General features: G+C 46.3%; 1 protein-coding gene across 1 annotated transcript in view; it reads left to right on the top strand.

The window, feature by feature from the left end:
- Positions 1-23,964, top strand: part of IL20RB (interleukin 20 receptor subunit beta) — a 29,072-nt gene extending 5,108 nt beyond the window's left edge. Inside the window, exons 2-7 of the mRNA XM_061194627.1 lie at positions 6,771-6,897; positions 8,493-8,683; positions 12,569-12,693; positions 14,807-14,957; positions 18,147-18,289; positions 23,857-23,964. Of these exons, the coding sequence (XP_061050610.1) occupies positions 6,771-6,897; positions 8,493-8,683; positions 12,569-12,693; positions 14,807-14,957; positions 18,147-18,289; positions 23,857-23,964 (845 nt within the window). The remainder of the gene's footprint in view (positions 1-6,770; positions 6,898-8,492; positions 8,684-12,568; positions 12,694-14,806; positions 14,958-18,146; positions 18,290-23,856) is intronic.
- Positions 23,965-25,905: the final 1,941 nt, after the last annotated feature.

The raw sequence follows: 25,905 nt of genomic DNA, 5'->3' as shown, positions 1-25,905 counted from the left end.
CTATATACCAGTGCTTCTCAAACTTTAATATGCTTATGAATTACCTGGGGGATCTTGTTAAAATGCACATTCTGGTTCTGTAGGACACAGGTTGCAGCCTGAGAGTCTGCATTTCTAATAAGCTCCTGGGTATTGTGATGCTGCTGATCCAAAGGCCATACTTTAAGATCCTGAAGCAGTAGATCACTTTCCTGAGGCATGGATTGGTTTGCATACCTTTTGAAGCTGGGGTGTGGGCACTAGTTACTTAGGCAGCGAGTGATGCCAGCAACCTGTTTAGCAGCCATGTCCTAGCTCAGCCTTGCTCTTTTCCTCTTCTGGTCACATACAAGGGGATTCTCTTGAAATAATTTACTGTATTCGAGGGAGACATTTTAGGCTATCGTGTCAGTTCATGGTATCAATATCCCCTGAAGTGCAAGCCCCATGGGGTAGTCAGAATGATGGTCCCCCAAAGACATCCATGTTCTAATTCCTGGAACCTGTGGATACGTTACCTCTTATGGAAAGAGGGATTTTAAAGATGTGATTAATGTTATGGGATTTTGAGATTAGGAGATTATCCTGGATTATCAGTGTGGGCCCAATCTAATCACATGAGTCCTTCAAAGCTGAGAACCTTTCCTGGATGCACTGAGAGAGAGATGGGAGGACAGAAAAAGAGGCAGGAGAAATTTGAAGCATGAAAGGGACTCAATCAGCCATTGTTGGCTTTAAAGATGGAGGAAGGAGGAGCCATGCTCAAGAAGGCGGGTGGCCACCAGCAGCTGGGAATGGCAAGAAAACAGTCTCCCCTGGAGCCTGCAGTCCTGCCAACACCTTGATTTTAGCCCAGTTAGACCTGTATCAGATTTCTGACCTATGGAACTGGAAAATAATAAATCTGTGTTGTTTTCAGATACTACATTTGCGGGAATTTGTTACAGCAGCAATAGAATACTAATAGGCCACAAGAAAGAGGAATCAGCTTTGTGAATGCAGCTCTATGCAAAAAATGTTGCTTAGCTACTTTCTGCCACACTGAGCACCAGAATCTTAAATAGTCACAGTCACCTGGCTCAAGTCTCTGTTGGAAACACCCAAGAGGCTCCACCCAGTGGGCCTTCTTGAGATACTGGAGTCAGACTGCTAGAACAAGAACAATTCTCTACAGTAACAGGAGCATAACTATTCACAAGGAGCCAAACAATTATACACAAGATATTCCAATATCTTGGTCTAGCTCCGTTGAGAATTCTCATCCAGTGTGGCTGAGGAAATAATTATTCCCAATTTTGCACCCTTCTCGCTGCGGCCCATATGTCTTTCCTGTTCACACTGTAAGCTTACTCTCCCCTCCCGCCTCGAGTGCATTCTTTGTTTTTGCATTTGCTCATTCACATCAGGAAGAGTCTCTATTAACTGGTTTCTTCAGAGACTTGACTTCAATACACATTACTCCTGGCTGGTAGACGACATTTCTTGTTAATGAGAATGGTGGGTGGATAACAAAGTTTTCTTTTTCTCCACTGAATTGTGTTCTCAGGACCACAGTGAGCCTTGTCTAACAACTGGAGGGGTTTCACCTATGAAACACTTCATAGGTGAAAGGAGTCACTTTCAGCTTGGAGTCTGAGCTGAAAATAGACTTCCCTATTTAGTGTCCTAGCATAAAATGGATCTTTCCTCATGCAGGGCCACCATGCTTTCTATGTAACCCAATTAAACATCCCCTGGCATCAGTAGTTCATGGGCATTACTGATTTTCCATCTCATTCCCAATGTGTATGTGTGCTACGTAAACAACAATGAAACAAAAAAGGAATTTGGAATATACGATACAAATGGCATAAAGATATTGAAGATGTTGCCTACAGGGCTCAGAAAGAAGCAGTAGTTTTCATTTTAAGACAGGAATGAAACTGAGTATTTTGCCCATAGTGGAGTTAGATTTGGAACTTCACAGGTAGGAGAAGACAGTTACACAAGTGCAAACTGCTGCATAACATAATGGAGCCACCTAAATTTTGGGACATCTCTTGCTGTTGTCCTGCCTGTGTGCCCCTCATGAAGAAAGATATACCCAGAAACTCAACCTCAGAGTATGTCGCTTAAAGCCTTGATGAGTGCCCTGGGCTTTAGGACACCTAATCGTTAGGTCTCCCACCCTAAACAGGTGTCCCTCACTGATTTAATTGACTGCACCTAATTCTACAACTTTACTTTACTCCTAGGTGCATTTCATCCTGTTTGAATTTATCCTATCATGGTCTTTTAAAATGTATCCTGTCATGCAGATAATCAGAATTAATGCTAATTTTTTAGGTGTGATGACACTATGTTTGTATTTTTTTTTTTTTTTTTTTTTTGCGAGGGCTTTCTCTAGTTGTGGCAAGTGGGGGCCACTCTTCATCACGGTGCGCGGGCCTCTCACTATCGCGGCCTCTCTTGTTGCGGAGCACAGGCTCCAGACGCGCAGGCTCAGTAGCTGTGGCTCACGGGCCTAGTTGCTCCGCGGCATGTGGGATCCTCCCAGGCCAGGGCTCGAACCCGTGTCCCCTGCATTGGCAGGCAGATTCTCAACCACCGCGCCACCAGGGAAGCCCTGTTTGTATTTTTTAAATGAAATTTTGTTGAGGTAATTCTAGATTTATATGCAGTTATAAGAAATAATACAGAAAGCCCAGTTTCCCCAATGGTATTTCGCAAAACAATAGTATAATATCACAACCAGGATATTGACATCATTGATACAATCCACCTGTCTTAATTCAGATTTCCCCAGCTTTACTTGCATTCGTTCGAGTGTGTGTGTGTGTGTGTGTGTGTGTGTGTGTAATAGGTTTGTGTATTTATCACCACAGTCAAGATACTGAACAGTTCCAGTATCACAACGATACTCCTGTTGCCTTTTTAGAACCTCCGCCTACTGTGCCTTTCCCCACTGTTCCTAACCCCTGGCAACCATTAATCTGTTCTCCATTTCTAAAATTTTGCCATTTCAAAATGTTATAAAAATAGAATCATACAGTATGTAACTTTTGGGGGGTTGGGTTTTTTCACTTGGCATAATTTCCTAGAGATTCATCCAGATTGTTTTATGTAGTGATAGTTTGTTCCTTTTTATTGGATATACCATAATTTGTTTAACCATTCACCTGTGGGCATCTGGGCTGATTCCAGTTTGTTTATAGACATTGTTGTGCAGATCTTGTGTGATATAAATTTTTACTACTTTGGGATAAATGCCCAAGAGTGCAATTGGTGGGCTGTATAGTAATTACAAGTTTAGTTTCACAAGAAACTGCTGAACTATCTTCCAGAGTGGCTGTACCACTTTATATTCCCACCAGCGATGTATGAATGACTTTCCCTGCATCCTCACCAGGGTCTGGTATTGTTACTTTAAAAATTTTTAGTCATTCTGATGGCTGTGTGGTGCTATCTCACGGAAGTTTTAATTTGCATTTCCCTAATAGCTAACGATATTGAACATCTTTTCATGTGCTCATTTGCCATCTGTATGTGCTTTTTGGTGAAATGACTCTTCATGTCTTTTGCCCATTTTCTAATTGAATTGTTTGCTTTTCTACTGTAGGGTTTTGAGTATTCTTTGTATATATATTCTAGATATGAATCCTTTGTGCGATATATAGTTTGCAAATACTTTCTCCCAGTCTGTATCTTGTATTTTCATCCTCTTAACAGGGTCTTTTGCAGAGCAAGATATTTTAAGTTTGATGATGCCCATTTATAAATGTTTCCTTTTATGGATCTTGCTTTTGGTGTCAAGTCTAAGAAATCTTTGTCTAGCTCTGAAGATTTTCTCCTATGTTTTTTCCTAAAAGTTCAGAGTTTCATATTTTGCATTAAGTCTATGGTCCACTTTGAGTTAATTTTTGCATAAGGTGTGAGATTTAGGTTGAGGTTTTTTATTTGCCTGCAAACATCCAATTGCTCTAATATTATTTGTTGAAAAGGCTCTCCTTCCTTCATTGAATTGTTTTTGTACCTTTGCCAAAAATCAGTTGAGCATTGTGTGGGTCTATTTCTGGGACGTCTATATTGTTTCATCAATCTATATGTCTATTTCTTTGTCAATACCACACAATCTTCATTACTGTAAGTCTTAAAATTGGGTAGATTGATTTCTCTCACTTTATTCTTTTTCACAGTTGTTTCAGTTATTCTCGTTCCTTTGCCTTTGCTTATAAATTTTAGAAAAAGCTGGTATATATCTACAAAAAACCTTGCTGGGATTTTGATAGGAATCACGTTAATCCTGTATATCAATTTGGGGAGAATTACCATTTTAACTATGTCAAATTGTCCGATTCATGAGCACAGTATGTCTCTCCATCTATTTATATTTTCTTTGAAATCTTTCACCAGCATTGTGGAGTTTTCCCCATACAAATCCTAGATATGTTTCGTTAGATTTACACCTGAGTTTTTCTTTTGGGGGAGGGAATGATTGTAAATAATATTTTAAATTTCTGTGTATAAGTGTTCATTGCTAGTATTTAAAAGTACAACTAATTTTTAATGTTTATCTTGTATCCTATGAACTTGCTGAACTCACTATTAGTTTTAGGAGGTTTTTTGGTAGATTCTGTGGGATTTCCTACGTAGCGTGCAAATAGGGGGAGATTAATTACTTCTTTTCCAATCTGTAATGCCTTTTACTTCCTTTGTTTGCCTTATTACAGCTGCTAGAACTTCTAGTACAATGTCGAGTAAAAGTGATGAGGGTGAGCACCCTTGCCTTGTTCTTGATTTTAGGGGGAAAGAATTCAGTCTTTCACCATCGAATAAGATGTTAACTGTAGGTTTTTTATAGATGGTCATTATCAAATTGAGGTAACTCCCTAATGTTCTTGACTCGAAGAGAGGTTTTTTGTTGTTGTTGTTTTCTGTTTTTAAATCATGAATGGATGTTGAATTTTGTAAATGCTTTTTCAGTGTCAACTGATATGATTGTATGATTTTTCTTCTTTAGTTTGTTCATGCAGTGGATTACATTAATTGATTTTCAAATATTGAACCAGCCTTGCATAACTGGAATAAATTCCACTTGATCATGGTGCATAATCCTTTTTATACATTATTGAATTTGGATTGCTAGTATTTTGTTGAAGATTTTGGCATTTAAGTGCATGAGATATATTGATCTGTAGTCTTTTGTTTTTTTAAATACATACTACCTTTACCTGATTTTGGTATCAGGGTAATACTGGCCTCATAAATTAGTTGGACAGTGCTTTTTCCTCTTCTATTTTTTTGAAGAGATTGTATAAAATTGGTGTTAATTTCTCTTTAACTATTTCATAGTATTCTCCAGTGTAATCATCTGGGCCAGGAGATTTCATTTTTGAGAGTTTTAGAATTATGAATTAGAGCTTTATATTTACATAGCTTTATAATCTTCACACATCTGACTAGGGAAATGTTTTGTCTACTTTACCAGAGGAAGGATGTCAGAGAGCACCACACTCCACCCTCCCATGTGACCTCACTGCAGCTGGCTCTTTTCCTTTTCATCCCTTGGGTGATTACAAGTTTAAAGGTGGGGACGGCAGGAAGCCTCCCTTGTGGGTACCCTAGGTGTTTCTTCACAGGGCAGGCCGTGGATGCTGAGAGTGAGATCGGGATGCATCACCAGGGTCCTACATTAGAGAAGAAGCAAGGGCACCGGGTGGGGTGTCCCTGGCAGCACCCATCCTCTCGTGGTTACAGCGCTGGATAACGAACAGCAGGTGCCAATCTGGAGACAGGCACACAGATGAAAAGTCCCAGGCGAGGGTCCCAGCCTCACACACACCATGCTGTCGATATTATCACTGCAACTGTAACAGCAAAGGGAGGCAGGTGTTGGGCATTAAAAGAAGAGTGTGTGAAAGTCGGAGGGGAAGACCATAGCGGAAGATCCAGACTGCACCCTGGGTTACATGCAAGGATGAGCCCTGGGGCTGCAAAGTCCTTAAGAGGGCAGGTTCAGCTTCACAGGCCTCTTTGATTCTGTGTGCAAACTGTAGACCCACTGTGTGCACACTCTGAGCACACAGCTGTGTGAGCAGGTGCTTGAATCTCGGCTGGCTCAGAGGGCTGCAGGCTGCCTGGGGCGGAGCCTCCGAGCTGGCTTGGTGCCTTTCTGCACTGGACTCCTTCCACGGCAGACCTGAGCCTGCACTTCCCAGATGGCAGCTGCGCCCTGTTTGGCCTTCTTGGGGACACAAACGAATTGCTTTGGTACCTGAGGATGGCAGTAGCAGGAGAGGGTGGTGATGAGAAGCTGACAGGAGCCGGTATGGGTTTGCCATATAGGGGTGGGGGGCTCAGGTTTACGCAACTTGCTTTAGGTCACATAATAAGTGGCAGAGTCAAGGCCTGCATCTAGATCAACATGACATAAGGGTTGCACATAATGTGCTTCAGTTTTCTCATTTGTACAACAGGGAAACTAATGGTCCTTACCTCCCAGTATGGTCATGAGGATTAAATGAGATAGTCGTGTGACAACCTAGCACACGGCCTAGATAGAGCATGGTAAGTGCTCAATAATATTAGCCATTATTATTATTAATATTAACATGCCATTCAATCACCAAAGGCAGAATTACTATGATGATAGCAAAAATTTAGCATGAACACAAGTATGGTGACATTAGAGTTGTTTCTAGTTCCTAAGCATGTTTGGCTTTTCATTAGAAACTAACTTGAAGCTGTGGCATTTCCCCCGATGCCAGACCCCTGAGCTTACCTGTCAGCCTGTCTATCTGCCTTGGTCCCAGATGGAGTGGCTGTTCTGCCTGCCCCTCAGAACCTCTCTGTACAATCAACCAACATGAAGCATGTCTTGACGTGGAGCCCAGTGATTGTGCCTGAAGAAATAATACACTATTCTGTCGAGTACCAAGGGTGAGTTTTGTTTTTTGGTTTTTTGGTGTGTTTTTTTTTTTCCCCCAGTTTTTCTCTTTCAGACATTAGTTGATTCCTCTCCAGGAATCACAACCTTCATTCCGGAGCTCAAGGAAGCTTTGTGAGCCCAGGGAGAGGTTATTTCCCATGATCTGCATCCTCTGTCTGCATGGGCACTGAGAGAGTTGAAGCAACAAGGGAAATTGTCCCATGGATTTGACAGTGAACTCCCTGGGAACACAAACATGTATAAACACTTTTTGGTGAAGCTTCTTTCCAACAGTGAGTCAATTGTCTAATGCTGAAGAAAATTTTAAGAAGGAACAAGTTTGCCTCTGACTTGAGGTGGGGAAATCACTGGGGACTCAGATCCTTTGGGGGTGGGGGAGACCTCAGTTTTCCTGACTGTGTGCTTGCCCCTAGAAGCCAAAACAAATTGTGATCCTATAGGTCAGCTGGCCCTTCTCCAGGTGTCCAGGCCCTTGGAGCTGTCAAGGAGTGACAGGGACACAGAAGGTGCTCAATATATTTCATTAACAATTTATACAAATTGAACAGCTACATGTGCAGACATTCTCTTAGGCTCACGGGTACAGTCGACAAAGCTTCTGGACAGAGGGAGCTTACATTTAGAGGAGGAGACAGTAAAAAGGTAAAGAAATAAGTACATGAGGTCTGCACTGTCCAGTGTGGTAGCCACTAGACACAGACAGCTATTTAAATTTAAATTAATCAAAGTTAAATTAAATTAAATTAAAATGTCTCTTTCCCAGTCATACGAGCCACATTTCAAGTTCTTAATAGCCACATGCGGCTAGTAGCTACCATATAGAACAACATGGATACAGAACATTTCCACCAACACGGAAAGTTCTATCAGGCAGCATTGCTGTAGGTAAGTTCAGATAGAAATCATCTCTAGGAGGAAGCTAAAAGGCTGATGCAACAGAGAGTTGACTCTGTGGCAGCTTTTTATCAGATGGTCGGGGAAGGTCTGTCTGAGGATGTGATATTTAAGCCAATACCTGAAGGACAGGAGCAGGCAGCCAATGGGAATGCAGGGGCAGAGCATTTGAGGCACAGCGAACGTGACAGCCTGTCGGAGGGAGGGCGAGGAGGCCTGTGTGGAGGGAGCATCACGTTTAGGGGTGTAGTGAGAAGGCCAGAGAGTCTTGTAGGCCATGGGAGAGAGTTTGGATTCCATTCTAGACTCTTTGGAAGCCACTAAGGAGACAAATGTTATGCTCTGCTGAGTGATGAATGGTTTGAAGACTGGCAGGAAGGGAAGCAGGAAAATCAGTCAGGAGACACACAGCAAGGCAAGGGATGACAGTGGCTGAGACTGGGGTGGTGAGCGTGCAGATGGAGAGACTGGGACAGAGTGGGGTTTATGCTTGGGTCTCCCTTGTCTGGTGAGAAGGAGTAAGGAGGAAAGGATGGTCGGTGAGGGAGGAGAGGGGAGAAACTGGAGTATGGAGCAAATGCTTGTTTTCCTGACCCATAAAAAGTCAGTGGATGCGACAGTTACTTGAAACCATCATTGAGCCTGGGTAGAAGGGGCTGGTGTGACGCTGTCCCCTCCTCTCTTTGGCCAGAGAGTACGAGAGCCTGTACATGAGCCACATCTGGATCCCCAGCAGCTGGTGCTCGCCCACCCAAGGGCCCGAGTGTGACATCACTGATGACATCACTGCCACTGTACCGTACAGCCTCCGGGTCAGGGCCACCCTGGGCTCACTGACCTCAGCCTGGAGCACGCTGAAGCACCCCTTTAATCGAAACTCAAGTAAGGCTCTTCTCTCCTCACTCCCCTGCCCCCAGCAACCTCCCCTTCAGGAACCATGCTCACTGAGACTGTCGGGATTCTTTTCAGCATCAGGTTAGTCTTGCAAAGCCAGAGTACTGTGGACATCAACAACCCTAACGGGTCCATTTAAAAAAGCCAGCTGCTTCCCACAGGCCCTCTCTCTCATTTTGAAAGAGACTTTGGAAGTCAGTCCTGTCTCTGGAAGGAAAACTGCTCTGGGAGTGGGGAGATGGGGCTAGGACGGCCTCTCCTACCCTGGTAGTGCCTCATAAACCTTACACTGCCTCCCATCTGGGGCCTCACTAACCCCATCTTTGTTGCTGTGTGAGCATCTTCTTCGTGCAATAGGGTCTATACATGATCAGAGGGACCAGAAACAGTCCTTTGGAAATAAATAACTTTTCTATAGCAATAGAACCTGGAAAATAATTGAGAAAGAGTAAGGGAAGAATCCAGATTGGTGACCAAATACGGCAGAGTGCAAATAATGACCAGCGTGTAGAAGGGTGTGTGGGGGGAACAGCAGGAGCAGGGTCTGGATGCTGGGGGTGAGGAAGCAGCTGGTCACATGGTGAAGGGCTTTGACATAAAGCCTGATCAAATTGGTAGAGGAGGGTCACAGAAGAAGAGAGGGTCTAGGCCAGGTCTGTCTTACAGAACAATCACTCTGGCTGCGGTGTGAAAAGTGAACTGGAGTAGGACAAGCCTTCAGGGCAGGTGAACAGTGAGGACGGCGTTGTAACACTCCAGCTGAGCCAAGGTGGGTCCTGGTCCCAGAACTGGGGAAGGGATGGGAAGAAGAGGACAAATTCTAGAGACATTGCTGAGTTAGAAAGGACAGCGCTCGGGGACCAGTTACTGGGAGACAGAGTGGGGGGAGATAATGGTGGCATCCATCTTCCAGACGGGGTTAGTGGGAGTGTCACCCAAGGAAGAGAACCCAGGAGGAGCTACTGGTCTGAGGAATAAGAGTTGTTGCTGGATTTGGGCTCTTTGAGATTGAGATTCCTATAGGATATCATGCCACGGATGTCTGATTAGCAGTTGGAAATCAGGCCCTGGGGCTCAGACAGGTCAATGTCAGACACACAACACAAAATTAATAGCTAGTGGCTTGAGAGCAGGTGAGATGTCCAGGGACAAGACATGAGGACAAAGAGAAGCCAGGATAGGCTCCTGGGAAACCTTAGGTTTAAAAAGAGGATGGAGGGAAAGGCACTAGTAGGTGCTGGGCGGGGAGAGGGTCATGGAGGGGAGAGCAGATGAGCTGCTGCTGGGCCTGAAGGAGGCCCCTAAATGGGTCCTTGAGAAAGTGGCTTCATGGCGCCATGGTGATGGTGGAGAGGCTGCCAGCTGGAGGGTTGAATGGAGGCGGGAAGGGGCAGGGCAGGTGTGGATGATAACGTGACCAGTTGGGACATGCAGGAGAGGCAAGGGAAAGGCCTTCGGTGACCTGTTTTCTTGGTGTGGCAGGTGACCCTCTGCTGGGAGTGAGGACAAAGGAAGGTTTGGGGCAGCATCTATAGTAATGGAATGAGTCAAAGGTTACTGAGGAGTATATGAGATTGGGTAGAAATTAGGACGGTTAGAAGGTGAAGGAGCCCACGCTGGAAGGGGCTGAGGAAGGTGAATTTGAAGGGGAAGTTGGCCTTCCAGAGTCAGGCAGGGGGGGTTGAAATCCCAGCTCAGCCCCTTGAGTCCTCATCTGTAAGAAGGGCAACAGTTTGCCTCACTGGGTAGTTGTGGGCGAGATGAAAAGTGCAAAGTCTCAGGGCGGTGCTGTCTTATCATAGCACTCAGCTATTAGTAAATATTAATATTAATTACCCTAGGGATGCCCAGAGCTGAGAGCCAGAGAGCAGAGGAAGGAGGGAAGAGCTGGGGGCAGCAGTGGGACCATTGGAATGGATATCAATAGGAATTTTGGTACAGAATGTGGGCTCCCCTTCCCAGTCTCTTTCTCTAAGCACCGGGAGGATACGGTGGGGGCAGTGGGGTCCCATTGCAGGCCCTGGGGAAGCCTGAGGGGCGCTGGAGGGTAGTGCAGCTTTGCCTCTGCCTGCAGCGCCTGGGCAGCACCCAGCACCACCTCCCTCCGGCTCCTGGAAGCACGGGCTCCAGCCAAGGTCATTGCTGGGGGCTGGCAACTGTTGGAAAGGAAGGCATGGGGCATTTGGAGATTGAGGGAGTGCCTACAAAGCTATGGGGGCGGGTGTGTGCAGTAGCAACTTGTGCTTGAGAAGGCCGATATAAACAGGAAAAGGGCCACTGCAGGAGGAGCTGCGGAAGGGAGTCTCTGTACCTGCCCCAGAAGCTGCTCCTGTGTGGTCCCCGTGCAGGTGAAGTTAGCTGCAGAGTTGGGATGGAATCGAGACTCTCAAGGGCATTACGTCTGTTCTTTGGCCTTTGAAAAAGGCCACGCTGACTTCTCCCCAGACTTATGAAAAATCTTATTTTAAGGCTCTCTTGAAAAGGATCTCCTACTCTTAAAGGGAAGCCTGTTGAGAGCAGAGGTTCTTAACCTCAATTATATGAATTCATGTCACAGGGGAGCTTTAGAACCACTTGTCTCCAGGGCCCAAGCCTAGAGTCTGATTTAAACGATCTATGTGCATCCTGTTCATTGGGAGTTAAAAAACACCCCACAGCAGAGTCTAGAAACGTGGAAAGACATGGACTCAAATTCTGGCCATTAATTGTGTGATTCTGGGAAAGTCACTCAACCTCTCTGAGGCTGTTACATTATCTGTATGATAGGAACAGTATTTACCTTCTTAAGCTTGCTGGATGGATTAAATGAGATAAGTTTGTAGAGTACATAGGACAGAAGTTCCTGTCCCAACTTTGTCGAAAAATTCTCTGAACTGAAATGACATTAGGTCATTTTGTCTAATTCTATTCTCAACATAGATAGAGGTCAGGGGATCCAATTCTAATCATGTTTAACTTAAAACTGGAGGAGTCAAACAGCTCTTTCCCTACTGGAGGTGTTTCAGGCCCAGTTCTAGTGGTGCTGTGTGCTCATATGAAGCCTCTGAACTGGGTATGTTTTGTACAGTTGGTCCCTGACTTTCCAAGTCCTCATGTTCCTTTTCCAGGCAGCTCTTCAAATGCCAGGAAATACTTTGTTCTCTGAAAACTCCCTGCAGGAACTGCCTTTCTTTTGAGTGTCCACTGACCCCAGTGCAGGAGGATGTAGCCCAGAACACACTCTGCTAAACTTGCCAAGCCAAGGCCAGCAATTGCGGTGGCCCCTCTGGTCCTGCAGCGTCTGGATCTGAGAGGCAAGTCTGGATCCATCATCAGTAACCAGGGACTAAAGATTGTCTGTGTGGGCCCTTCTGTTCTTGGTCTCCTGATAGGAAAGTATCCATGGGGGCTGCTGGCCTCTCTGTTTGGGATCCAGTAATATGAAGGATGGTGCTTGTGCTTATGCTGTAAATTTCTAGAGCTGATTATTGGAATTTGTAAAACCCTCTGATTTTCCAACATCTCCCATTAAGGATATGAGATTGAAGAATCCTTGAACTGAGAATAGAAAGGCCAACCCATCCACAGGCTGCTGATTTGCTGATGTTTGAGAGTTAGCAGCAGCCGGTATATATAACTGATCTATGCGAATTGTAATAAGTTGTTGTCGTTGGTTTTTTTCATTTGCTCATCATTCAAAAAGTGTCTACTGAGCACCTGCTGAGTACAGGAGAGGATCAGTGTACACGCCTCTGCACACTGCGAAGCCATATCCAAACCCCTCCCCTTCCATGAGCCTGACATGTTTCTACTGATGGCTTGGTCATGGTCTCCCTGGACAAAACTCAGTCCTGTCCGGGGCTGGCTTTGATTCTCTCCTTGTCTTTCCAACAGCCATCCTCACCCCACCTGGGATGGAGATCACCAAGGATGGCTTCCACCTGGTTATTAAGCTGGAAGACCTGGGGCCACAGTTTGAGTTCTTCGTGGCCTACTGGAAGAGAGAGCCTGGTGCCAAGGTGAGACTTCCACCCTTGGCCTTTGAGTTAGACTTTGGAGAAGCAGTCACAGACCTCCAAGAGCTGGATGAGGAAAGCCAGCCCCTGCAGTGCTTGCTGTCTGGGGTGGCCTGAGGATGAGCGGGCCTGGGTGAAGTGTGGGAAAGGAGAGATGGGCGTAGGTTGACAATCCCGGCAGCCTCTTCCTCAAAGGACTGCCTTGGTCCAACCCAAACCCTGGCTAGGAGCTGTTTCAGGCCACATTTGGTAAAGTATGAGGGCTGCCCCCTTGCACTAAACTCTGCCATAGTTGGATCCATGATACCTTTTCAATGCATTTCTTCTCCCTCATCAGCATGTCTTCTCAGCCATTCTCCCTGCTGTTTACAGGCGGCAGACCAGGGTGTTCCAGATCAGCTGGATGATTTCAAAAGCATATGAGGCTGGCACAAGGCTCTCGAGGGTGTGTATCTGGGCAGGGTGCAGAAGTCAGGGCAGAGAGTCAGGAGCTGGCTGATAAACAACCCTAATTCTGAGCCAATGGGCCACCCGGAATGCCTAGATGGGGCGCTGCCCTACCCTGTGGGATGGGTGCTGTGGGCTGGGCTGGGTGGGAGGTCAGCTCTCCCAGAGGGAGTGGCCAAGCATCCTGCAGCCACAGCAGCAGAAAGGATGGAGCTTGGGCAGACATGTGGAGGCCTGTCCAAGCTGAAATGGTGACAAGGCCCACTCGAGTCAGCACAAGGAAAAATAGGCTCTGCCGCAGGGATTAATATGGTGCTCTAAGGGGCTCTCACAGACTCCATGATCAGAGCAGGCCCAGAGCCAGGCTGCAGCACAGCCTCACTTGCCCAGGGGCCCCTGTCTGTGGAGTCCCTGGTTCCCTCCAGTGGGTCCTCTCTATTTCACTCTTTCCGTGGCCCTCTCCCCAGCTTGCTTGCAGGCCCTGATCCCTCATCACTCCTTCCGCACATGCCTATGGCTGTGCCTTACCAGGCCTGACTCCTCCTCACCATGTCCTCTCCCCTTGGTCCCTGCTTCTAGCTGCAGGTATCAGTTCCCCAAGATCAGTTCCTAGCAGAGGAAATCTGACTGGTCCTGCTTGTCTTATCAGACCAAGCTTAGGGGTCGCCGGTTGCTGGCTGGCCTCTGATAGACCCTTTTCAGGCCAAGGGTACCCCTGAACTAATAATGCCAGTGTCTGAGGGACAGGTCATGTGCCCTACCACCTACTCAACGGGGACTGTGGGCTGGGTAGCTTCCCCTGGAAGGTGGTATGTGTAGGTGGAACAGGCAACAGCCATGGTTTCCAGCATTTATTCCTACTGGGTCAGGGCCCAGTGGTAGGAGGTGGCATTGCCAGGCGGAGGGAGTCATGTGGGGGACTGATCAGGGCCTGAGCTGGCCGGGAGCATGCAGATCCCTAGGATTCTTTGGGAGGTGTAGAGCCGGTGCTGGGAGAGGAGCACGTGCCCTGAGCCACCTGGCCCTGGCCCAGACAAGTCCCCACAGGTTCAGACGCGGAGCACAGCCCTCAGGGGGTGAGTGGGGGTGGAGGGTCGTGCAGATGGATGGACAGACAGTGGATGGATGGAAGTGTGAGGAGGCACTGCCCACAGGCTCCAGTGTTTCTGTGCACTGATCCCCCTGGCAGCAGTGGCCAGGCCAAGCCCCCAGTCAGATTTCTGACCTTCAGGTCTCTGTCCAAATATTACCCTATCAGAGAGGTCTTCCCTAATCACTGTTCTGGTGTCTCCTCATCACTCTCTACCTCTTTGCCCTGCTTCATTTTTCTTCATAACCCTCATCACCACCTGATGTGTGTTATATATGGTCTGTCTTACCCCCCAAAAGCTCCACGAGAGCAGGAACTTTGTTTTGTTCAATGCTGTGTCCCTGTTTTGTTCAGTGCTTACACCAGTGCCTGGCACACAGTAGGTGCTAAATAAATAAATAAATAAATAAATAAATAAATAAATAAATATTTAAGAACGAGTGAATGAATAAATGAATGAATGAGAGGAACATTCTGTACGCATCCTGGAAAGGAAATATTTACAACTTCCCTTCCCTCCTTCTCCCTCTTTTGTGTCCTGCTTCCCCCAGAGTGTAACTGTTTTCTGTTTTCCTAAAGGAACACGTCAAGATGGTGAGGCACGGGGGCATTCTGGTGCACCTGGAAACCATGGAGCCAGGGGCTGCACACTGCGTGAAGGTCCGGACGTTCGTGAAGGCCATCGGGAGGCACAGTGCCTTCAGCCAGACAGAATGTGTCAAGGTGCAAGGTAAGGCCGCCTGTCTGCCCCTCCTGGGGGATGCTCATTGCTTGCTGCTTCCTCTGGTTCTGAGTATCCCCTCGGTTTCCCTGACCTGCTCCCCCAGGCTGGGTGGATCCTGTGCTGAAATTGTTCTGCGTTCTAATCCCCCCTGAAGAGAGTCCACCCTGGGGCTGGGCAGGGGTCACTTGGCAGCTGTCTAGAACACTTTTCCCTGAAAGCTCCCGAGGCCTGAGGCCAGACGTTGCAAGGCTGGTTGACCCGGTGGCAGCTGCCTGTGTATCAGGGCGGGGTGCAGGTGAGGCAGCCGGGGCCTGAGCGTCGGACCTCGTGTGGACGTAGCCCGCCGTGTAGCACGGCCGCGCGCAGCTGGGAGGGGCCTTATGGAAAGTCTGTAGAATCCTCTTGTTTGACTTAATTTTTTCCCTTGAATTTTTTATGGTTTAAAAGCCTGCAGTGAAAAGAAATAAAACAAAACCCCACATCCCATGATTCTGGCACACAAACACCACGAGTGACATTTGTGTATAACTTTTTAGTTTTTAAAAAATTATCGTTTTGAATATTTGGTACATTTATATAGTTCAAAAAATATGATAAGGTACCTGTGAAACCGCCTTCCTCCTCCTCTTCCTCATCCATGTAATTCCTACCCCTCCCCCAGAGGTATTAGCTTTTTGTATATCCTTCTAAAGACTTCTCAATACATTTACAAGTAAATGGGAATATACTTTTCTATATTTCCCTTCCTTTTAGCACAAATGTTAGCACACTCCATGCACGGTTCTGGATCTTGTCTTTTTCACTTTACATATCTTGTAGATTTTTCCATATCTAAAAAGAACTTTTTCATCCTTCTTTGTAGCTACGTAGTATTCCACTGTATGTATATATAACTAATTCAACTAGCTCCCTATTGATGGGTATATAGTTTTTTGTCCCAATATTTTGCTATTACAGCCAATGCTTTCATTAATTACCTTGGGCATAGATCATTTGCTGGTATATTTGAAGGATAAATTCCTGGAAGTAGAGTTGCTGGGTCAAAGGCATACACATTTGAATTTTGACTGCTGTTTCCAAATCGCCCTCTAAAGGGCTGTTAGCCTTTGTGTAGACACATGTTGTTGTTGACTTATATATACACTTTGAGTCTGCTTTTTCACAAATATCACATCCACAACATTTTCCATGTAGATTTGCTGATTACCATTTTATACTACTTTTTTGGGGTCTTTATTTATTTTTTAATTGAAGTATAGTTGCTTTACAATGTTGTGTTAGTTTCAGGTGTTCAGCAAAGCAATTCAGTTATACATATATATATATATATATGTATATAAATCTATTCTTTTTCAGATTCTTTTCCATTATAGGTTATTACAAGACACTGAATATAGTTCCTTGTGCTATACAGTAGGTCCTTGTTGGTTATCTGTTTTATATATAGTAGTGTGTATATGTTAATCCCAAACTCCTAATTTATCCCTCCCCCAGACCCTCATTTTATACTACGTTTTAAAACCATGTAAGTCAAGCTTGTTAAAAAATTCGAACAACACAGAAGTATATAAAGTAAGAAGTACCCGTTCTCCATTCTCCCCACACCACTCAGGAGGTTTCCTTTGGCAAGTCTGGCATTTAATCTTCCAGTCATCGTGTGATGCCAGTACTCAGAGTCACAGCTGGGACTGTACTGTGCTTACTGCTTTGTACCTTGCTCACCTTCGCTGGGTATTGCTATTGTGAACACCTGTTCATGTCAGTACATATGGATCTACCTCGTTGTTAAAGAACATGCATAACAAGCCAATATATGGGTGTGCCAAAGTATATGTAACCATCCCCCATAAATAGGTATATTCTGTGCTTTCCAGTCTTTTGCCACTACAACCCGTGATGCAGCGAACAAGTTTGTATATATCCTAATTCTCATTTTAATAGCTGAACTCCTGACCTGCCATGATGATATCCCATGATGTATTAAATCATCCTCCATTTGGGGTATTTAGATCATTGCCATCTGTTTTTGAAGATGATGTTTAATCACTGATTCATTCATTCATTCAGTGAATAATTATTGAGCACTATGTGCCACCTGCTGGCCCCGTCACTGGGATACAGCAGGGAAGTCCCTGCCCTCACCGAGCTTACCTTCTAGTTGGGGAGACAGGCTACAAGGCAGTAAACAAATGAGGTGGTTTCCCTTGGTGGTACGTGCTATGAGAAGGCACACCAGAGCATGCTGGGGTGGTGGAAGGTGCAGGGGTGCTGCTTTGGGCAGAGAGGGGGGCTGGTTATGCGAGGCTGTTGCTCTAATAAAGATATTGCTGTGAACTGCTTTCTGCATATGTTTCCTTCCTTGGAATTATTCTTTGGAATCCACTCACAGGAGTGGATGAAAGAGTATGAACATTTGTGTATCTCTTGATGTGTACTGCCAACACATTTTCCAAAATCATTGATACAAACTGTGGGGACCCCAGCCATCTGGAAGAGCCCACCAGCTTCTCTGCAGCTGTGTCGGCTGTGGCACCCTTCACACCCTGGGTGAGCAGTCCAGCCCAGAGGGGCTAAACGAATAGCACAGAGAGATGGGAAAGTAACCCGTCCCCCCTTCCGCATCTCCAGACGTTCAGACTTGGCACTTTCTGATACATCACTTAGTAGAATTTGGAGCCAGCCCTACCTGTGTGACCTGGGGTAAGTCACTTAACCCTCGCAGGGGCTTGATATATGAGTTATTATGTGACTGTGTTCTGAATTCAGCATTTTCCTCCATCATACGAATCAATGCCAAGAGTAAATTGTGAAATACACTTTTTTTTCAGTAACTGCCCAGCTCCCTTCTGGGCTGTTCTCTTTTGGTGCTTCCCCCTCATCCTGCCCGGGGCCTGGCCCTCTGCCTTCTTCCTGGCAGTGGCTCAGAGGTACGTGCAAACACAGCTAGTGGCTTAACAGATGATGCGCCTCCCTTTCCCTTCCCAAGAACAAGATCGTAATCTTCCTTGGCTTTCTGGAAACCAATCTGGATTCTAGAAAAATGGTTTTAATGGTGGTCATTTTGGTCACTAGGGCACACATCAGATGTCAGGGTGTTGGCATCTGCTCTCTTGGCCAGCGTGCAGAGCCAGATCCAGGAAAGTGAGGGAGGCCGGGGATTGTCTCCTAAGCCGGTTCCTGTCTTTCCGTTTCCAGGAGAGACCCTGCCGCTGGCACTGGCTCTGTTCTCGTTTGTGGGCTTCATGCTGATCCTCGTGGCTGTGCCGGTCTCCGTCTGGAAAATGGGCCGGCTGCTCCGGCACTCCTGTTGCCCCTCCGTGATGCTCCCCGACACCTTGGTAACTGCTCTTTTTCCTTTCAGCATGACGCTGACCCGATGTAGTCTGGGCCTTAGCGGGGCAGGGACACACGTTTCGTGGGTTTACAAGCATTTGCACAAAGAGGGGAGAAGAGTACTTATAGGACTTCCCTCCTAGTCAGAGGGGCTGGGAGACCTCCCTTCACCAGGGGGTGGTGGCCTTCCCCAGGCTCCCATCAGGCCTCTGCTCCTTGCCCCCAGGTCCTGGCACGGCCAAGGCAGCAGGTGTGTAGCCCAGCCCGGGAGGCTCTGCATTCCAGGCGTCATGCATAGTCTTACCCTGAGGACCGGCCTGCCAAGCCTTCTTACCTCCCTCCCATCATTGTAACAGCAGCTGCATCCAGAAATATGTTCCAACACAGCATAGTCAGTTCATACGCCAAGAGCCTCATGGGTCCTCAGGGTGAAGCGCACGTGTGAAAGTAGGGCGTGTGGCGTCTGCTTTGCCTTTGGCTGGGGGCAGGGGGACTACCTGGACCCAAGGTGAGGGATCCCAACTCCTCACGAGCCGGGGTTCTGATCTTACTCCTGAGGTCACTGGGCCATAGATCTGAGTGTCCCCAGTGGGGACAGGCCCTGTGTGCTGTGCCAGGGTCGGGGAAAAGCGAAAGCAGGCCTCCGGAGCTCCTCACACGTTGCACCTGTCTGCTTGCTGTGCACCCTAGCCCCCCACCTCCGCCCCAGACCTCAACCCACCGAGCAGTGCAGCAGAACACAACAAAATAATAACAAACAAAAGCAAACCCATCCCTGTCCCCTCAGGGATTTCTCACCCGTCTGTCCTGGGAGGACGGGGTTAGCGGTCAGCTTCTCAGAAGCAACTAGAGCCAGAACTGCCTGCAAGCTATACATTCCTGTAGTTCCTTATCAGCCAGGAGTCACCCTGGAAGGAGTCCCCCTTGTGACATCACAGGGCCCTGAGAGCACAGGCCATGCTCCCGCTTCACAGGAGGACTATCCCTCCCTGCAGTCCAGTCCTCAGGACACCCCGCATGCCCCACCATATGATCCTAGTGTCAGCTCTCTTTCTTTCCAGGAGTTTAGGGAGTCATGACTCCAGGGGACACTGGTCCAGAATTAAGCACCAGGCACCGTTCTAAGGCTTTACGAATATTTGCTCATTTCATTTGCCCCTTTTCATAATGCTTACCAACCAGTGTTCTTTACATTGGTTCCCCCTCCAGCCCCTCTGGATGACTAAAGGGTTTACTGCTAAACATAAAGGCAGTGGGATGTATCAAACACGGGGGACAGGGCTGGCCTGCATCCCCTTCAGCAAGAACTTGAGGGGCTCTGAGTTCCCTGAAGCACAAAAGGATGTGTATTCTGCTGTTGTTGGGTGGTGTTTTATAAATATCAATTGGACCAAAATGTTTAATACTGTTCAGATCATCTTTGTCCTCACTGATTTTGTTGGTATAGTTCTATTAGTTATTGAGAGAGAGACAACAAAATCTCTCACTATGAGTGTAAATGTGTCTGTTTCTCCTTTCATGTCAATTTTTCCTTCATGTGTTTTGAACTCTGTTTTAGGTGCATACATATTTATGATTGATAGGTCTTCCTGAATAATTGAGTCTTTTATCATCATGAAATGTCCCTCTTTATCTCTGGCAGTATTCTTATCCTGATATCAATATAGCCCTTTTTGTTTACTGTTTGTAGGGTGTATCTTCTTCCATATTTTTATCTTAAACTTATGCGTGTTCTCAAATTTAAATGGTGTCTCTTGAAGCAGCACAGAAGTTTTTTTGTTTTGTTTTGTTTTGTTTTTTAAGTGAATCTGTTCCAACAATCTCTGCCATTTAATTGGAATGTTTAATCCATTAACACTTAACTCTAGTCCTCTCACTTCCTAACTTTTCTATTTGCACCCATATCTGTTTTCTGGTTCTTCTGTTCATGGCACCAAGAGAGACCTGCCCTCAGTTCTTCAGGGAACTGTAAAAAATGGGAAACTCACCCAGAGACATTCCCTTCTTCCAAGTGTCAACTTTTGGTTGCTCTCCTGTGACTTAAAGAAGTTGGTTTCATATTTTGATCCGTTTTTGAAGTTGCTATCTGCAGGAGGATTGGTCTGATTGGTAGCTACTCTGCCGTTAGTAGAAGCGGAGCCCTGCAGTAAAAAAACCCCTGAATGAACCCAAAACGATGATGATGGGAGGGGAGCATTCCTGGCTCAGCGGGTCACTAGCTCTTCTTTCCCACACACGTGAAAAGCTCAGCCTCCTCGGCTGGACTCCACCGAGTAGGCACCCTTTACGGCTTTCCTCTCAACTCTGTTCCCATGCTTACCCTCTACTCATGAGCTCTTCCATTCCTAATACCCTCCTTCAATTTCCCTCTTCTGGTCCTACATTCAGTGACCTAGCAGAGTTCCCTCCCAGGACCCAGTGTGTTGTTAGGGAGCCACAGAGTAAAGGGCCAGGGAAAGAACAAGGTAAAGGGTCCGTTCCCTGTAGAATTTCAGGTGCACAAGGAAAGCCCTCCAATGGCAAGAGCTCCTAGGAATCCTAATGCATTATGAGCCATACCCTAAAAATAGCTTTTGGAGAAAACCAAGCAACTCAGGTGAGACCAGAGAAAAGGAAATTCTTTTTAATTTTTTAAATTTTTTTCAAGTATTATCTGGATTCCCTACTAAGTTCTTTTTTTAAAAAAATTATTTATTTGTTTATTTATTTATTTATTTATTCATTTATTTAGGCTGCACTGTGTCTTAGTTGTGGCATGCAGGATCTTCGTTTCAGCATGTGGGCTTCTTAGTTGCAGCATGGGACTCTTAGCTGTGGCATGCATGCAGGATCTAGTTCCCTGATCAGGGATCGAACCTGGGCCCCCTGAATTGGGAGTACAGAGTCTTACCCACTGGACCACCAGGGAAGTCCCGAGACAAGGAGATTCTATGAGAGAATGACCACTTTTGTCCATGGAAGATAAATGCCACGACCCTTGACCACCTTTTGCTTCTCTGTTCCCCTTACCGTCCTTCCTACTTTGTTCTAATGTCTGGTCCTACATGCATTCTTTTCCATAAGGCTTTTAATTTCTATTCTGTTTCTCCCCAGATTTTAACATGGACAGTTTCTCTGAGTGTATGCATTTCCCACAGTGCTGTGTGAGAAATAGATAGCTAGTGTCCATCAAATCCCGAATAAGTTCTGGAGCTGCACATCACCACCACCATCTCCCCCCTCTCAGCCTTTACTTTAGTACAGCCTAGCTGCACTTCAACATTTGCACTGGTCATAGATAATCCTCCAAACTATTAAAAAGCAACTTCCAGCCAACCTTGCAAAGTCCATGCATTTTTCCAATTAAACCATGGAAAATTACCAAGTGGAAATCCTCGACAAGGCTTTAAAAAGTCCTATTGAGTTTGTAAATGTTTAATTTGTCTGTTTGGATTAAACATTTCATGTCTTCATCTATAATTTTACAGCTGGTGATGGTTGCACTCTGAAATATACCATTAAGAATGTCTTTCCATTCAAGTTTTTATCACCAAGTAACAGTCTACGGCAAAAATATATATGCAAGGAAAATTATATTAAGACTGCTCGGTGTGTGTTCCCTATTTTAAAATATAATGTATTTTCCTTGTCTTTTATCCATAATTGCTTCATGGGGATGGAGGCTTTGGTGCTAAAGGTTCTTTGTCTCCTTTCTGTGACTCACTTTATTCTTTCTTTTCTTGCTGTCACATTCCACTGTAATGCGGGTAGCAAACATCAAGATGGCCTCAAGTTAGTCATCTCCAAATTGAGATGTGCTCCAATGGACCATCCCAAGTCTGACTTTGTGTGCTTCATAGAAAGTGGAGTTTGTGAGCCCAGATGCCTCTGGGACCCAGACAGATTAAAAAAAAAAAAAAGAGTATACAGTGCAATAAATGTGATTTAATAGGGAGAGATAGATATGAGGACCATGGCAAACATGGCCCAGCTAAAGAAAGCAGCTTCTTCTCAGTTCATGCAAGGTTGCTGCCAAGAGGGGATGTGAGCCAGTGCTTCCTAAATTTGAAATGAGAATACAGAAATCCAGACTTTATAATAAATCTCCTGATTTTCAAATGTTAAGAACAAATTCAAATTAAAAAGATATATATATCAGCTGAACCTTGCTTGAAAGTTTGTTCTAAACTATGGGACAACAGTTTTGTACCTTCTGAAATTCTGAGATACGCTGTTTCACTTTAATGTTCTAGAACGACACCATCCAGTATGGTAGCCGCTAGCCATATGTGATGATTAAGCGCTTGAAATGTGACTAGTCCAAATTGAGATGTGCTGTAACTATGAAATACATGACAGATTTTGAAGACAGTACAAGAAGAGTGTAAAATAGTTTATTAATATTTTTATGTTGATTACATGTTGAAATAATATTTATTTTTAAAATAAAATATATTATTAAAATTAACTTTACCTATTTCTTTTTACTTTATAAAATGTGCTACTGGAGAATTTTTAATGGCATATGTAGCTCACATTACATTTCCATTGCACGGCACTCCTCTAGAGTTTAAAAAGCAATCAGGTATAAGCACTGCAGATGTAGGTAGCCAGCGTCCTGAGAATCTGACCAGACCAGCATCAGGGAATTGGTGGTGGGCTCCACATTGACATCCCATTCAGTGAGCCTTGCTTTCCCATTATTTGCCTGTGGACACCAGGAGTGAGCCCTGTAGCCACCTCTTTACAAACAAGATCAAAGGCAACCGACTGGATGAAGATAATGTCTCTGGGGATGGGGGTGGAGGAAATCATTGTGCCCACCTGTCTGTGCCCACGTGCCACTCTTTAAAGTGATGACAGGGAGGGACTTCCCTGGCGGTCCAGTGGTTAAGACTCTGTGCTTGCACTGCAGGGGACACGGGTTTCATCCCTGGTCGGGGAACTAAGATACCACATGCCCTGTGGCGCAGCCAAAAAAAATAAAAGAAAAAGAAAAAAGAAAAAAAAAAGTGATGATGGGAAGGGCTGTGGGAGAAGCTGTGCAAGACCCAAGTGAGTTTGTTGGAGGCGAGTGGGCTAGCGGCGACACTGGGGAAAGTCGCCGTGAAAGGTTGATACCTGCATTTTTACAACCAGTTATGATGATGTATTGGGGTCGCTGGGAGAAGATAGCAGGAATGTGAGGTATGAGTAGGAAGGGACTCCTGTTTATGGAGCACCATCCCTGGACCGGACACCTTGCTAGTGTTGTACGTGGAGCACCTCAGACCAGGTCACTATTTTCAGAGCTGTCTGGTGGAAGAAGGTTAGATTTTTTGGACCAGAACTACATTCTGGGCTTCTGTGGGGCAGGGTATCAGAGGGAGGAGTGCCGAGGAGGCAGGGCCCCAAGACATCTGCTGGTCGGTGACCTGGGAGACGATCTCAGTGAAGGTGGGAAGCCCTTGCTCTAGGGGTTAGAATTGTCTTTGGGCTTTTCTGCTGCTTGAAAGTTAATGAATCAGATAGTTGGGGTTTTTGGTGATATTCTCCACGACTACTATTACTATGACTATTCACCTAATGAATATGAATGAAAATTGTTTTTCAGAAAATAACCAATTCCCCCCAGAAGCTAATCAGCTGCAGAAGGGAAGAGGTAGAAGCCTGTGTGGCGGCCGGGCTGTCTTCTGAGGAGCTCCTTAGGGCCTGGATCTAGCAGATGAAGTCTAGAAACCTGGTCTGCAGGACACGGGAGGGCGAGGGGAAGGGCCGTGCTTCGGCTTTCCTCCAAGGACAAAGGACAAGAGAAGAAGAGCCTGCTGTGTCTGTGTTAGAAGCAATGGTCAGAGGTAGAGTGGTGTGGCCGACGGAGCACTGAGAGGGGGTCAGGGGATGTGACCTCCAGCACTGGATCTCTCTGCTGTCCTCTAGGGGGATGACCCTGTGGAAAGTGCTTCGTCTCTCAGTTTTCTCAACTATACAATGAGGGGATTAAGTACCCAACCATTAAACCATATGTATATATATCCATATCATCTCTCCACCACTTGCAGAGCTGTAGGGAAACTGGCAACACTGTGCATTGGGATTGGTTTGGCTTTTCTGAAGAGCAGTAGATACACGTGTAACAAGAATAATCCCAGGCTGTATACACCTGCTGGCTTGGAGATCCTGCTTTGCTAGAGGAACCTTGAAGAGGAAAGGAAAGATGGGTGCAGTGGGGTTGATTTCACTTCAAGCCAAATGCCTGCGCAGAGGTGACTGAATGACTCAGTCCCCTCTCCAAACCATGACCTGGAGGGAGGCCACAGCCCCCTGAAAATAGGCCGCGCACAGATGCTGGAGACACGTGAAATGCTGTACAGGGTAAATAGTGTGTGCACACTGAGGACAGCAGCTAAAATGCATGTGCATGATGAGATGAGACCGCAGAAGGATGTCGATCATAAGTGCGATGTTTGCTGTGTTCCTTTTTCCTGTAGAGTTGTTATAGTACTGAATGAAAAATAAAAAGGTGTCACCTTGGGTAATCATTGTGGTTTCTTCCAAAAAAGTGGTCTTTAGGCTTCCAGTTATATCATCAACCTTGAGTGCAGGTCACCTGAAGACCACCTTTAGTCAGGAGATGTGGGAGTAGCCCCAGGTAGGGGCTGAGGCAGGGAACCAGCGAGGGGCAGCATCTGGCTGCATGGGAAGCGTGACTGAAGCAGCTGGCCAAAGCCTCATCCGGCCAGGATGCTCCTGGGTCTTCCTGGAGGCCTCGTGATACAGAAACTCCCTTGGGGACCTCTTTTCCTTAAGACAGTTCCTCGGGTGTCCTTAACTCTCCTAGCACGTTCATCTGGGGCACGCGACTGAAGCCTCTTCCTGACCCTCTCCCCCACCAGGTGAGGAAGAGTCAGGGTCAGAGAAGGGATGGAGGAGGAAGTTTCCTGAAGGCTGAAACGATTGCTGGGCAAGGCCTGTGCCTCCCTTTTAGACCCCAGCCCTCCCAGTTCTGGAGCCTCTGAACTGGTTTGTCTCCACCCCCACTTCCTGGGCCCCTTCCAGCCAGCCCAGAGGTGGAGACAGTCTAACTGCTTCAGCCAGGTGTTTCCCCTACAAGAGAGAGGCCCACAGCCCTCTCTCCATCTGGTGGGGTTTCGAGGAGCCAGAGGATGGGCTCTCTTTAAGATGAGATCACTGAAGATCATTTCCTCTGTACCATTTTGTATGCCTCTGTGTTGTCTGACTCTTGTATGAAGAGTATGTGTTCGTTTTACCTTTGGCTTAAACTGGAAACATATTTTTAGTTTGCAGAAATAAAGACGATACTAGTTCACCAGTCACCAACCCCCTCCTCCCTCTCCCCTGTCACCCGTCGAGGCCCAGAACCCAGAAATGACCCCTGACCTCCCTCTGCTTGCGTCCCTCTCACAGCTAGTCTCACTGCCCATCCACCTTGCAGGCATTTAAAGGTATACAGGAATTTCTCTCAGTTATTCTAGTGTCGTCCCATGTCCCCAGAATCACTTATCGAAGCCCAGCCATGCACTGGACATTGGGCTAGTTCCTGAAAGTAGAGGGGCTGCCTCCCCTGTAGCTGGCCATTCCCTCTGGCCTGGAGTACTTGTGTTCTAACTCCCCAGCCTCCCCTCCTCCCCTCCAATCACCCGGC

This window comes from Eubalaena glacialis, chromosome 6 (assembly GCF_028564815.1).
Source record: "Eubalaena glacialis isolate mEubGla1 chromosome 6, mEubGla1.1.hap2.+ XY, whole genome shotgun sequence".
Taxonomy (NCBI): domain Eukaryota; kingdom Metazoa; phylum Chordata; class Mammalia; order Artiodactyla; family Balaenidae; genus Eubalaena; species Eubalaena glacialis.
Note: the sequence above shows the minus strand (reverse complement) of the source record. Positions and strands in the feature narration are given on the sequence as shown.